We start from the raw sequence: 15,190 nt of genomic DNA on the forward strand, positions 1-15,190 counted from the left end.
GAATATCTGTGTAGTAAGTGTAAGAGAATTGCCTACAGCTTCTCTTTAAACGCATTAAAAGATTTAACCGGTTCTCCGTGTCGGTAGGTTCTTGACCCTGCAGCCTCTGTACCGTCCAGTGGAATCTGCATTTCTGGGCTGGAGCTGCGTGGAGCTCTGTGGGACAACAGGCTGGGAGTTCTGCAGGACAGCCTGTCCCCTAACCACTGTCCTCTACCGCTCCTCTGGGTCAGAACTCTAGAGCAGGACCTTCTGAAAACCTCCCGTCCTCAGGTTGTGTTTAACTGTCCACTGTACCTGGACGTTCAGGATCCAGGTGATGACTGGAGTCTCACTGAAGAACACATCATCACCCACGTTCCCCTCAGGACCCGGTTAGACCCGGTTCTGTGCACTTTGAGACGGGTCCGACTGGTCAGCACTCTCTCAGTGAACAGGTTCCAGAACTGATTTTTTCTTATTTCAGAAGTTTTATTTGAAGTTTAATCAAAATTACAGAAAAAAATTAAACAATGAACGCTGTTTAGAAGTCAATTTTACAAATATGTATAATGATACATACATCATTTTATAATCAAAAAATGGTAAATGAATTTACAGATGTCATTAATAGCCATTTACAGTGGTATGAATACACTTTATACACTGATAAAGTGTAATATTGTACAAGTGTCCTCCGTTCTCTTATGATTAAAGCGTATAGTCCGTTTCTCACAGCTACCGTTTTTTGTAGAGACAGGGGTTGAGCTGCAGCTGGATTTTCTTCACGTTACTGGGAGAATCTTGTATCTTTGTAAACTCAAAGCAGTAGAAGTGGGTGTTGTCTGTGTCCTACACAAGGAAAACATAAATAGAGAGATATTATTTATTAATTTTTACGACAATTTGATTATCAACAGTAATGCCAGGTTTACACTAGGGGGTGTGCCATATCATATCGTATGCGATTATATCGCCAACATTTTTGAATATCGTGAATGATATTATACCCTGAAATATCGTGCTATATCATCCACCCCTAATTATCACATCAGGGTACTACTTTTTTTTTTTTTTACTTTACTGTTTTTAGCAAATGAAAAATTCACACTATTCTAATTTCCCATTATATATCTACTAGACAGATTTTACCTGTTCAGTATCATTTATTTTACTTTTATCCTGGGTATATGGAGATGTTTGAAGTGTAGTATTAGTATCACGACATTCTGGATCTTTGACTTCTGTTACAAATCTGATAAAATTCTTTTTTTTAAATACCTTAGTTAGGGTTGTGTCATATCATATCGTATGCAATAATAAAATTGTGTTTTTTATATTTTCATTTTGTTGCAGTAGTGTATTCTTGAAATTTATATATTTTTTTTGCTTAAGTGTTTTGTCATATCAGCAAAAATATCGTTATCGCGAACAAAACATGAAATATCGTGATATTATTTTAGGACCATATCACCCACGCCTAGTTTACACTACACGACTTGTTGAGTGGTCAGTTCGTTGTGATGTTCACAGATTACACAATTTTTTAGTGCTGGGCGGTATACCGGTTCATATGGTATACCATTGAGCAGTTTTGAGCCGATATGCATTTTTCACACACCACCGCTCACCTCCGCTACCCTATGTCATAGCTGGATGTGCACCTCTCCAGAAACATAACTACTCCTCGCACAACGCAGCCAGCTGCAGCTGTGATTGCAGTTTAAACCGAGGCGAGGCCCAGTGGACCAGAGCGACGTAGCGCCATTAATAAGCACACGTATAGATATATAAATGCGCTCTGCTGTGAATACACGTAGGCTATAACATAGGTTAATGTTAGCAGCTAAACCACACACTCGTCCCTCGCTCTACCCTGCCTGATCAGCACTTTATCCCCCAAACGAGCCCAGAAACGGTCCTGAGTACAGTATCATTTATTCAGCAAGTGATAAAACTCCCTAAAACTTGATGATACGAGGTGAGCAGTAACTTTAGCCCTGTTTAAATATATTAATACTGCAACATAAAGGATAATTTCAAAGAGAATTTCTAGAGATAAAAACTAAAAAAAAAACATCAGGAAAAACGTAGCGTAACTATACCAGTGTAGCGTAAACTTGGCATAAGTAATACATACAAACAAGAGCCTGGAGACACTGGAGTATGTGGGTGGGACCTGCTAAATGTTATACGGGTCAGTATATGACCATCCTGGGTTCTGACTTACCTTACTGACCAGCTTAAAGCCCAGACGGCCCAGCGCTCCAGTGAAGTGCCGAATATCTTCAAACCTGCTGGCAACTTCTGCGATTTTGAGAACACCCCTACAACCCAAACAAACACACACAGAACAATACTTCACTAACGGGTTACAAGACACCAAAACCAACGCAACTGAAGAGCTGATAACAGAAATACCCAGCAATTCTTCTGCCATTAATGACCAATATAATAATTTTCTTCTAAATGATAAAATTATGAGGATGTTTTACATTAAGATATTAAGGAAACATGCTAACAATTAGATCCAAAAATATTTGGACAGTGACATAATCTTTATGATTTCACACTGGATTTGAAATGAAACACATGGTATGTAATTGAAGTGTAGACTTTCTCAGCTTTTAAGGGGCTATACAACAATATCCTATACTTTTTTTTTTCTACAAATCCTCATTAGGCTAAAAAAAGAAGAAACCCATCAGAAAGATAGTGGACATGTTAGAAGTGGTCAAATGATCAGGGGGGTATTCCAGAAAGCAGGTTAAGTGACAAAACCGGGTAAGTAAACTCAGAGTTAACGGAAACTGAGTTTTCCGTTCCAGAAACCGAGCTTAGAGAGAACCTGAGTCAGTTACTATAGCAACTTACGCTCTGAAGCTAACCTGCTTGCTGGCAGGTTAGCTTACTCTGAACTCAGGGTTACGGCCACTTTTCTCATGCAAGATCCAGTTGATATTAAAGCGCAAATTATTCGCAGAGCTCTCCGTCCTGAACGAGTAATTAGACCCAGATTAGACGTGTTTTTTAGTTTCTCCTCGAACGTTACCGTTTTTCCTCGCAGTCAATGTTATACCTAAACAATATTTTAAAGCCACACATTTAAAATATCCCACATCGTGGATCAGCCTTTTAAAGTATGCCTAACTTTAAAACAGTTGTTGTCCAGTTTTGTGGTGTTCCTGGGCATAAGCCTTTAATGAACATTAAAAAAGAATTCCACAGAATTGCAGGGTTGTCTTTATAACAAAGATTACAAAATTATCAGAAAAATGGGAAGTGGAAGATAAGTAGCTCTGCAAAATTATATTTATAAAATAAATAAATAAATAATTATATTATTAAAATCATATTTTAGGATTTCCAAGAGTCATTGGATGCATGGATGGAACCCACGTTCCAATTAAAGCACCTGCCTTAAATGAAGGGGATTATGTAAACAAAATCCTTCCACAGCATTAATATACAAGTACTGATCATAAATTTACTACTTAAAAAAAAATAAAGGACTAATATTTAACACATTACACAAACTTATTTTCTCCTCCATTAATGATTCCATGAGTGATGGGCCTCCCACTGTTCTGTGAAAGTGCCAGCTCCTCTGCCTGGGTAAAAGGTGGAGGTGGTGGCACCCCTCCTGTTTTTCTTACCTCAGCCTTTTTCCTATTAGCTACAAAACCATAATCAACTGTAGGGCAAAGTAAGCTTAATAAAAGTAACAATATTAGGTAGTTGTGTACAAGTCATACCACTGTGGACTATGTTTTTTATATTTCATTTTCACTTGCTGCCATGTGCGTTTAATCCCACTTGGATTACACCTAAATTTATTTAAAAAAGAAGAAAAGTGTACAAATTAAGACAAATAAAAATGTTTAAATAATAATAACAACTAAACAATTACATTAAACAACAATTTAAATATTTTCCATGTTTTTTGACTAAGTGCAGTGTTGAGTTTTTAATTTTTATTTTAACTCACGCATTGACTCTGTCAGCTATTTATGCCCAAACTGACTCCCTTTGCTTTGCTGCTTTTATGCCTGAATATGATTTCACACTATGATTTAATACTTTGCATACGCAGATATTAATATTTCCTGCTCAATAGGGGTGAAATATGATGCCTTGTGCTTTCCCTCATTCATTTTCACGGTCAATCCCTGTTTCAGCGCTCCGTTGAGAATGCCTGTTTGTAGGTAGCCGTGAGCGCGCTTCAGCTGGGTTTAACCTAATCAGAGTTGAGTAACCTAACTCTGATCAGCTGCTGTGGAACTGAAAACTCTGAGTATGACGCGGTGAGGTAAGTCAACTCGGAGTTCAGGGTTAGGTTTGGAGTTTGTTGAACCAGCTTTCTGGAATACCCCCCAGTTTGGAAGATTCTGGGTAAAAAGCAGAGTGCAGTGGTGAGCTCGGGAAATTAAAAAGAAGTGATGGATGATCACAGAATTCTTTCCATGGTAAAGAAAAATCCTCTTCATCCACCCAAGTGCAGATCACTCTCCAGGAAGATCCAGATCTGAACCAGATCAAGAATTTCACTCGCTTAGCCATGGGTTCCAGACTTCAACAGTTTCAACAGGATTCTCAACAGTTGTAGAAGAATAGTTATAATTCATAAATTCCTTATATGATATTTTTATTAAATCATTTAAATTAAACCTGAAAGTCTAAACTTCAGTCGCATCTCATTTGTTTTATTTCAAATCCAGTATTGTAAAATTTATAAACAGTATTGTAAAATTTATAAACAGAAGGCATACAGTTCTACTTAACAGACATCAAAAACTATAGAAAGATAAATTACCCGTCCACCAGCACTCGGTTCGCCTCGGCCAGAAATTCTGTGAGATTTGTTCCCATCAGGGAGAGGCAGAAGACGGCAATATCCACACTGGAGTCAGCAAGAGGCACCTGACGACATAAATCAAACAAAAACTCCATCAGATACAGGGGTGGGACAAAATATCAATATGGTGATATATTGTATTCATTTGCAATATGCTATAGTGGTGTGAAATATAAAGATAATCAGTAAAACATAGGCACTCTAAAATCCCTAAGCCTAGCCCTCAATTAGATTTAGTTACTGCTTCATTACTCCATGTGGTGGTGCTATGATTAAAAGAACAGGGTAAATCTGCTGTGAACAATATTGGTTGTTAAGTATTAGCTCCACTAATACTAACTCAGCTATTCACACAGCCAGCTCTGAGCTAGCTAACGCTAACAGGTTACTCTGTCAGAGCTCAACTAATACTTACTCAGCTACTCACACAGCCAGCTTTGAGCTAGCTAGCGCTAACAGGCTACTTTAGCTCAGCTTGACTAATACTAACTCAGCTATTTACACACCTCTGAGCTAGCTAACGCTAACAGTATTAATCGAGCTGAGCTACAGTAGCCTAACTCAGCTACTCACACAGCCAGCTCTGTGCTAGCTAACGCTAACAGGCTACTTTAGCTCAGCTCGATTAATACTAACTCAGATACTCACACAGCCAGCTCTGAGCTAGCTAACGCTAACAGGCTTTTTTTTTTTAGCTCAGCTCGACTAATACTAACACAGCTACTCACACAGCCAGCTCTGAGCTAGCTAACACTAACAGGCTACTGAAGCTCAGGTCCGCTAACGCTAACTCACACCTAGTCAAACAGCCAGCTCTGTGCTATCTAATGCTTACCGGCTACTTCAGCTCAGCTCGGCTAACGCTATCTCAGCTACAGCCACACAGCCAGCTCTGTGTTACCTAACGCTAGCTAACTACTTTAGCCCAACTCGGCTACCGCTAACTTAGCTACTCACACAGTCAGCTCTGTGCTAGCTAACGCTAACAGGCTACTTTAGCTCAGCTCGACTAATACTAACTCAGCTACTAACACAGTCAGTTCTGTGCTAGCTAACACTAACAGGATACTTTAGCCTAGCTCAGCTAACACCAACTCAGCTACTCACACAGCCAGCTCTGTGCTAGCTAATCCTAACCGGTAACTTTTGCCAAGCTCAGCTAATGCTCAGCTGTGCTAGCTACCACTAACAGGATACTTTTGCTCAGCGTAACTAATACTAACTTAGCTACTCACACAGTCAGCTTTTTGGTAGCTAATGCTAACCGGTAACTTTAGCCTAGCTCAGCTAACACCAACTCAGGTTCTCACACTGCCAGCTCTGTGCTACATAATGCTAACCGGCTACTTCAGCTCAGCTCAGCTAACGCCATCTCAACTACTCACACAGCCAGCTCTGTGCTAGCTAATGCTAACCGGTAACTTTAGCCAAGCTCAGCTAATGCTCAGCTGTGCTAGCTAACACTAACAGGATACTTTAGCTCAGCGTAACTAATACTAACTCAGCTACTCACACAGTCAGCTCTGTGCTAGCTAACGCTAAACAGCTACTTTACCCCAACTCAGAGTTACACAAACAACTCTGTAACTATTAAAAGTATAAATGTTTTTTTAGAGTAATTACAGATGAAGCCAGTGAGTGGTGAGTACCGTTTCCTAAACCTTCAAAAGATTCTGGGGAAAACTGGTACAGAAGAGATCAGGCTGATCAACATGGAAACAACACCTTTAGCTCAGTCTCAGTTTCAGCAGTAAAGAGAAGAATTAGAGGTCTGACAGGAGAATTGCAATAATAAAGTAATTGATTAAATTAGAAAGTAGCTTTTTGGATCATACAGCACTGCTACTAGACTACCACAAACAATAGGGGTGTTCTAAAACTTTTAACCGGTAGTGTAGTTTTAATGTTTAAGAATTTCTAATGAATAATTAGTATAATAATGTGAAAAAAATAACTTACATTAGCCATATCACAGGCAGTGACGAGATCACAGACAGGAGCCAGATCAAAACAGTGCACTGTATTCTTCACACTGCGAGCGATCTTACAATCTCCACAACCAAAATCCACCACCACCAGAGACGCCGGCCTGGACAAATTAATATACAAAATATTAATAAATTCAATAGGTTACAAAGATGCACAGAATTTTTGATCACTTTGTTCCGGACTGTATTAATTATATAACCTAAATGTACTTTTTTTTCCTTTTTAAAGATCAATTACAAAACTACAATTAAAGTTAAATGAAGTAAATTATTTACTAAACACTCTACATTTTAAACCCATTAATCAAACATGTCATAATTCGGTCTAAATAACACAGTTTCGTTTCACATAGACAATGCATTTTTTTGGCATTTTGGTTGAATAATTTCAGTTACCATTGAATAAAAGCATTTAAACAGTTAATTTTTTTTATTTATTTATGAATCGAAAAAGCCAGTACTCAACACAACAAAAAGTTTTATAAAATGGTCAGAATGAGACTTGCAGCAGTATTTGTGGGTTTGCTATTGATAAAGGTATAATTTGTTGTCTTTTTTTTCATTCTGATCATATTAACGTGATTTAAAGCTTTATTTACACTTTATTTTTTTACATTTCAAAGTCATTTCAAAGTATAAAAAATGTTTTATAAAATGAAGATGTGTTTAGAATTATTTAATATAAAGACATGTCTTATAACCTCTACAGCTAATGTTAATTTGCTTCATTACGGAGTGATAACTAAAACAAAGGTTCTTTACTGTAGTTTATGGGCATCAATTTCTCTCATCTCCCTGTTCTGTCAGTACAATTCCATTTCTTTTATAAAATACCTTATGGTGTGAGTACTGTAATTACTTATTCATAAATACTCAAGTATTGCTTTACAGAGCAAACACGTCTGTACCCTTCTAACAAAGTGTTACCAGTAATCTTCAGAAAATTGACAAAATGTAAAATATTTGTTAAATAAACTATTTTTAAGTGCAATAGTAATAACTTAGTAATAAAGCTTAGTATCCAAAATCATGTAAACAATAAATAATTTAATAATTATAATATGATGATCTGAAAATAAGTGATATTAAGATATTTAGGCCAGTGTTTTTCAACCTTTTTTGAGCCACGGCACATTTTTTATATTGCAAAAATCCAATGGCACACCACCAACCAAAAATGTTATAAAATGACACTTATTAGCAATATGGTCACTTAATTCCTCTATACTCACTAAGTATATCACTGAATGATATCACTTTTTAAGCAGGCAAACAAAATAGTCAGCTTGTTTTGAAGCATCAGATGTTTGGTTTAAAGATGTCAATTAAGCTTACTTGGGACCATGGCAATGTTAGCTAGCTTTTCGCCACACACCAAGCACAATGGAGTTGGTGTCGCCGCATCCCTGGTGAAAGCAAATGCCTCAAGTTCACTGTCTTTGCTTTCTTTTGGCCTTCACCCGTACTAGAGCCTTTATCAGGGTCTGGATTTTGTCCCAGGCCCTGTTCAGAGTTTGGATTATTCCTTTTCAAAAAACTTCTACATCACTGTCCACCTGTCTTGTTCATCACTCCATCACTCCAGCTCCACTAGACAATGTGCCAAGTAATGATCAATCAAGGATATTGGATAATTTTCATACCTCACAATATCTTAAGGCACATTTTAGGGTAACATTTAAGAAGATCTGACTTGAACAGTTTGCAGTGCACAGGGGAATATTAAACGTCTAATAAATGTAACAATAATGTGGAATTAATGAATGTAAGTAAAGTGAGCTGATACCTCTGTCGGATGTAGGCGATGATGGAGTCGACGGGGTTGCTGGGCCAGTGCTGGACCTGCTGGGTGTACCCGCGGTGGTACACGGTCATGGCGTCTGGGTCCTGCTGGAACATGCGCTTGGCCTCACCACTGGTGGAGCTGTAGAGCAGTTCGTTAATGTATCGGAAGCGAGCGGACTCTAAGCGCTTCTCCATGCGGGACCGCAGGGCACTGGAGCGGTCCATAGGAGGGGGGCTCTTCTCTGAGATGTTCTGGTTCTGGTCAGCCGGTTCCGGTTTGGGTTCTGGTGGGTTGTGGTGCTGAAGGCCGTTGGTGGTGGTGCTGCTGTTCTGTAAAAGATGGCGCAGTTTCTTTATCTGATGATGGGAGTTTTTACCCAGTCTGCTGGACTGGTTCTCGGGCTGGTTCTGCGGTTCGGCCTGGTGTTCTGTACTGGGCTGTTCGCTGACGGACTGGAGAGCTGCAGGTTTTGGATGCTTGGTTCTGTTTGATTCTTTGCTTTTATTTTTCTGGGTTGGTGCAGGAGTGTGATGCTCAGGTGGAGTAGGGTGGGTGGTCTGTTTAGAGCTGGACTGTTCTTTTTTGGGATTAAGGTTCAGAACAGCTGCAGTGTTCTGGAGGAACTTGTTTTTGCAGCGTTTTTTATTCTTCATTTTGTTTTTCCACTGTTTTCTGCTAATCTTCTTCTCCTCCGTGTCGTCTGGGTGATCTTTATCTTGTTCATCCTGTACGAACTCACTTGCGGTGTTTACACCTGTAAAAATATAGAGTTGCATCAGTTTCACAGTAGAAATAAACATCTCATTAAATTAACAAAGTATCATCAGAACAGTGGCGGACTTCAGCAGGGGTGGGCAACCACTCCTGCTCTAGTGCCTCCGTGCCTCCCTTTTCCTCTACAATTGCCTGACCTAAACCCAAATGAGATTTTTGAAATGAGCTGGAGCTCCAAAGCGTGAAGGAAAACCAGCAGCTATTGTTCAGCACCTTCAGGAACTCCTTCAAGACACTGAGAAAACTATTCCAGGTGACTCTACCTCATGAAGCCACTGAGAAAATACCAAGTGTGCAGATCTGTGCTCAAAGCAGTATAAATGCATCTGTTTTGTTGAGTGGTTTGTTAGAGAACACTAGAGCACAAACAGCATCATGAAGAACAAGGAACTCACCAGACAGATCGGAAATACAGTTGTGGATAGGACTGGGTGACATGGATCAAAAACTACATCTCAATATTCTTTTCTGAATTGCGATATACAATATATATCTCGATATTTTTTTCATCCCATAAGGTAATATCAAAAAGATACTTTTGAGACAAAGCTACATGTTCCAAATTTTATACTGGTACTTTTATAATTCAGTGCCGTATCCTGTATATTAGAGTAGCCTCAACAACTATATACATATATAGTAAACAATTCCTCAAATTAAATCTTTTTTTCCAGTAGCCTAAAAACAAGGGATATATAAATTACAAATTACATTGTGCTTTTGGAAAAAGAGCATCTAAAGTGCTTCTGTAAATCTGGGCTGAAACGGTGTCAGGTCTATTCTCATACACATGTAAAGGAGCTGATTGGTCAGTTAAGGTTAGAGTGAGAGTGTCTACTCTATAGCTCAGTGTTTAGTTTAGTGGGGATGCTTCAGAACAAGAGACGTGCTGCTGTTTGGCTGAAAAGTCGGGTTCTGCCGTCACAGTGTGTTTTTACAGAGAACAGTGTCTGAAAGAGCTTTGTATCTCTCCTCTGTGCGCGCCACACTTCATTTAGAACGCAGGCGATTGGTCTTTGAGTTTTCTCCACTAAAAAACCTCCATCAATAGCTAGTAAAGTTGAAAATAAACCCTTTCGAAATGAACTAGTTCTTAATAGAGAACCATTATTGAAAGAAAGAAATAAGAAGTGCCATTAAAGTTTGCAGTCACAAGCCATGTAGGAACACAGCAAACATGGTGCTGTTCTTAGATGGGACCAAATGTTAACATTTTGGCCTAAGGGCAAAGCGCTTGTGTGGTGGAAAAGAAACCCTGCTCATTACCATGAACACACCACCCCCACTGTAAAAAAATGCTTTTAGGATGCTTTTCTTCAGCAGAGACAGGGAAGCTGGTCGGAGTTGATAGGAAGATGAATGGAACTATTCAGATCAATCCTGGAAGAAAACCTGTTGGAGGCTTGGGACGAAGATTCACCTTCCAGCAAGACAATGACCCTAAGCTACAGTGTATTGGTTTACATCAAAGAATACATTGGTGTTTTTAGCCAGCATAATGTCTCACTTTGCCATAAGGATCATTAACCATAATATAAGACACAGTGGTATGAAAAACATTGGGCACCCCTGATCATTTTCATGATTTTCCTTTATAAATCATTGGTTGTTCGGATCAACAATATCAGTTAAATATATCATATAGCAGAAGACTACAGTGATATCTGAGAAGTGAAACAAAGTTTACAGGATTTACAAAAAGTGTGCAATAATTATTTAAACAAAACTAGGCAGGTGGGCAAAAATGTGGGCACCCCAACAGAAAAATGACATCAATATTTAGTAGATCCTCCTTTTGCAGAAATAACAGCCTCTAAAAGCTTCCTATAGCTTCAAGTGAGAGTTTGGCTTCTGGTTGTATGATGATTTTACTGTATGATTTACTGTGTGATTTTAATGTATGCTACAGCTGTTGGTTCCAGTGCAGATGTTTGGAGTTTCTCACCTGTTTCCTGCAGCTTCTTCTTCTTCCGGCGTTTGCTGGCTGGGGTTTGTTGAGCTTCTGTGTCTCTGTGCTGATCTTCAGCTCCACCCTCAGAGATTTTCTTACGCTTTTTACACTTTTTCTTCTTTTTCTTAACCTGGATCGGAGCCCCACCTATTTCCCCATCGCTGCCCTCAGAAGCCCCGCCCACGCTGTCCCATGTTGGGATGGAGCCAAGGGTCTGTAGGGTCCGGTTCAGACACTGCTTACTGACGGGCTGATCAGAGGAGAGACAAGTCAGAGATATGCAGACAGTTATTAATAAAAATTAATATAATACCTATTATTGCACATTACTTTCCAACTCATTAATCATGCTCAGCCTAAAGCTGGGCGATATGATAAAAATAAATTAATCTCTCGAAATAGGCTGGGCCATATCATATCATACACAATAGTATCACAAAATATTTTACACATTAATAAAAATGCCATATGATAATAGCAATATTACTGAACACAGTCTAGCTTGTATTTGTTTGGCTGTTAACTGTATTTACTTTTAGTCGTTTATGTTTGCAGTTTATATGCATTTGTTTGTATTATTATTTTATACATAATCAGGTTGTTGGTAAAATAATGATTTAAAATAGACAAGAGTTTATAGATTTTTTTTGTTTCAACTGTCTGTATGAAAATGTTATATTTAAACTAAATTATATATTTTTTTGCAGCAGTATATTCATTTATTGGTTGTTTTGAAAAGAATTAACAAGAATATTGTTATTTTTATTTATTATCATTTTTTTAATGCAAACTAAAAGGTATACTTAGAAAGTTAAAATTTAACCCAATTATTCTATTTTTGTTTTTGTTCTTTTGATTGCTTTTTTTTTAACCCCCTCTTTTCCCACTTCCTGTTGATCTGTTATTCTACTTTTATTCTTATACAAAATATAGGCCTTCCCGCTGCAATTTATATAACACTAATAAATAAAAACAATATTATTGATAATATATAACACAATATATTTATATTGATATCAAACAAGAAATGTAAATATTGTGAAATTTCTTTAAATTCATTATCGTCCAGCCCATGACACTTTGATACAATGTAATGTAGTCAGCCTGTGTAACAGTATAAATGTACTGTTTCCTCAAAATACCTCAACTGACAGACTTTAATGTCTAAACCACTGCAAATAAAGTGAGTGCAAGTAAAAATGGCCAAATTGTGCCCAGTGTCAATATTTTGTGAGGCTCCCATAATTTCCCAGCACTTAACTCTCTGCACCCTTAACTCTCTTGGCATGGAGTCATTAGAGTATCTTCCACTCCTTTATGAGGTCATCTCCTTTACCCTCAGTTTCTTTAGCAAGGCATTTGTAATCTTGAAGGTGTGTTTGGAGTTGTTATCGTGTTGGAACACTGCCGTGAGATCCAGTTTCCTAAGGATCATGCTCTGCTTCATGATCTTACAGTACATGTTGACATTCATGGTTCCTTCAATAACTGTAGACCCCCACAGCAAGCAACACCCATGAAGCCCCAGACCATGCTAACATCACCATGCCTGACTGTGGACAAGGGATAAGTTTATCTTGATCTCATCAGACCACAGGACATGACTCCAGTAATCCATGCTCTTGGACTGCATGTCTTCAGCAAACTGTTTACAAGCTTTCGTGTGCCACAGCTTGAGAAGAGGCTACCTTCTAGGACAGTGCCATGCAGAGTTGATGCAGTGTGTGACGTATCGTCTGAACACTTCACTTCAGGCTAACCTTTTCTTTCACCTCTGCTGCAATGCTGGCAGCACTCATATGTCTATTTTTTTTAACCAACCTCTGGATATTGCACTGAACACCTTGATTCTACTTCTTCGGTGGACCCTGCGTAGGGAGGCCTGTTCTGAGTGGAACACGTCCTAAAAAAAAATGCTGTATGACCCTGGCCATCATGCTGTATCTAAGTTTTAGGTTGTCAGCAAACTTCACACAGCTTATGTTCAATATTTGTGGAGAGCAACAATTATACTACTTACACCTTAAGAGAGTTATTTGCCATGAGGTGGCATGTTAAATATCCAGTGGCCAGTATGAGAGAATTGAACCCAAAACACCAAATTTAACAGTTCTGTTTTCCATTCACACCTGAAACCTGTATCAATAACGAGTCACATGACACTAGAAAAAAGAACATGTATAATTGGGGTGTGGTACTCACTTTTGTTGCCAGTAGTTTAGACACTGATGGCTGTTTGTTGAGTTATTTTGAGAGCACAGTAAACTAACAATCAGAATTTGATTAAATTGTTTCAGTACATAAAACTCATAACATGCTGGGAAAGTGTTTACGCCGCTCATTAGCTGGGCACTGCCATGCCTTTCTTCAGATTTAAAATTTTAAACCTGCTGTTTTATTGGCTGAAAAATGTGTTAAATATCAGAAAACACATGGTGTGCACTGTAATGGACGCAGAGTCTGAAATGGCTAAAAATACAATTTAAAAATACTGACAGAACATTAGACTCTTTTAAAATCCCAGCACACACACCAACAAAGCACAATATAACATCCACAGACTATCCAGTACTGCTGAAGGAGAAACTTGCTGTAAAGTGTAAAGATCATTTAACAAAATATGAAGTGTGTTTTATGAATGTATTTGTATTTTTGATCCTAAGTTGGTTGTAGAAAGCCTCACGCTGCACCAGAAAATATTTCAAAGCTCAGTGTGTTTGTGTAATAATGTATAAACACATTATAAATGTCTGTTTGGACATTTTAAAGGTTACAATGTTACCTTTCTGCTCAATTTTCCAGACTTTACACCAATGTGAAGATTTCCCTCAGCAGGTATCTGCCCTTCAGTCCACTCCTCCTCAGCAAACATCTTTACAAACACTGAAACACAAACACACAACTGGTAAACAGACAGCCAGACCATAGGAAGTAAAGGGATAATTCCCGGTGGGCGAATATGTGTGCACATATATAAGTGATGCATAAATGTATGAGTGATACACAAAACTTTTCTAATTCCAAAAGTGCAGAAAAGAACAGTTGTAGTATGAGCTTGTTTTCCCGGACTGGGGTTAAGCCTAGTACTCTAGGCTGGCTAGGGTAATAGGAACTCTCCACCCAGGATTCTGTGTGGTCCAAAAATAGTCTTCTAAAACAGTGGGTAAATTAGCTAATAAAAGAATATTTAGAACTTTCTATTATTATGATTTACTCACGAAATCAATAAAATGAAAGACTTCTGTTTTACACTGGATAGTAACTTGCTAACCTATCTTGTTTAGCTTACTAGTCAGCTAAGCAATTGTCAAGACTGGTACAAAATGCTACAATAGCTGGTGGCACATCTTGTCAGAACACCGGTGTAGAGTCTGATCACTTACCTGCCGGAGATCAGATTCCTCCGCAGCTGTAAATAATCATGTGCTCCTGTTTCAGGTCAGATGATTATTAATTACTGATTATTAATCTAAACACGAGCTCAGCCTGCAACACGTGAGCGATACACTACACTCTTCTTCTCTGATCCGAGAGTGAGACACACACTGACCCACAGCGCCCCCACTGCACACCCTACTGCACACCCAGCCGCCCTGCTCCCTCCGGTACTGTAGAAAATTTGCAGTGAGCTGAGCTTAAACTCTATAAGTGCTGTGAGTTATATGGAGAGGAGAGGAGATTCTTTAGCAGGTGCATGAATTCCAAGTTGATGAGAAAAACACGTGTCAGTAAAATTACACTAAGTTACAAATTCACAAACAGGACACACACTGAGAACACCTGAACACCCAATATTAACACTGAGTGAAATACTGTGCACATCACATGTATCCCTTACCCTCACAACAGAGATATTT

General features: G+C 38.5%; 2 protein-coding genes across 4 annotated transcripts in view; one reads left to right on the top strand and one right to left on the bottom strand.

The window, feature by feature from the left end:
* LOC103029765 (dynein heavy chain domain-containing protein 1) overlaps positions 1-1,324 on the top strand; it is a 51,805-nt gene extending 50,481 nt beyond the window's left edge. For both annotated transcript variants that reach the window (XM_049467018.1, XM_049467019.1), the window contains exon 43: positions 88-1,324. In XM_049467018.1, the coding sequence (XP_049322975.1) occupies positions 88-450 (363 nt within the window). In that variant the 3' untranslated portion in view covers positions 451-1,324. The remainder of the gene's footprint in view (positions 1-87) is intronic.
* rrp8 (ribosomal RNA processing 8) lies at positions 701-14,878 on the bottom strand. 2 transcript variants are annotated; one of them, XM_007237706.4, is made up of 8 exons: positions 14,717-14,878; positions 14,116-14,216; positions 11,328-11,583; positions 8,609-9,362; positions 6,794-6,923; positions 4,793-4,899; positions 2,210-2,306; positions 701-831 (listed from the first exon to the last, which is right to left on the bottom strand). In XM_007237706.4, exons 2-8 carry the CDS (start codon positions 14,203-14,205, stop codon positions 718-720), a joined length of 1,548 nt encoding a protein of 515 aa, XP_007237768.2. In that variant the 5' UTR covers positions 14,206-14,216; positions 14,717-14,878; the 3' UTR covers positions 701-717. The 2 variants fall into 2 exon arrangements, with proteins under 2 accessions (XP_007237768.2, XP_007237769.2); XM_007237707.4 differs by lacking the exon at positions 14,717-14,878 and adding an exon at positions 14,552-14,574.
* Between the last annotated feature and the right edge of the window lie 312 nt (positions 14,879-15,190).

This window comes from Astyanax mexicanus, chromosome 18, assembly GCF_023375975.1.
Source record: "Astyanax mexicanus isolate ESR-SI-001 chromosome 18, AstMex3_surface, whole genome shotgun sequence".
Taxonomy (NCBI): domain Eukaryota; kingdom Metazoa; phylum Chordata; class Actinopteri; order Characiformes; family Acestrorhamphidae; genus Astyanax; species Astyanax mexicanus.

Bases quoted from the DNA above. Each gene is read 5' to 3' on its own strand.
- rrp8 (XM_007237706.4), bottom strand. From the start codon at position 14,205: ATGTTTGCTGAGGAGGAGTGGACTGAAGGGCAGATACCTGCTGAGGGA. The intron at 11,584-14,115 runs GTAACATTGTAA...TCCTCTGATCAG, and splicing joins CTGGAAAATTGAGCAGAAAG to CCCGTCAGTAAGCAGTGTCT. The intron at 2,307-4,792 runs GTAATTTATCTT...TTTGGGTTGTAG, and splicing joins AACCGAGTGCTGGTGGACGG to GGGTGTTCTCAAAATCGCAG.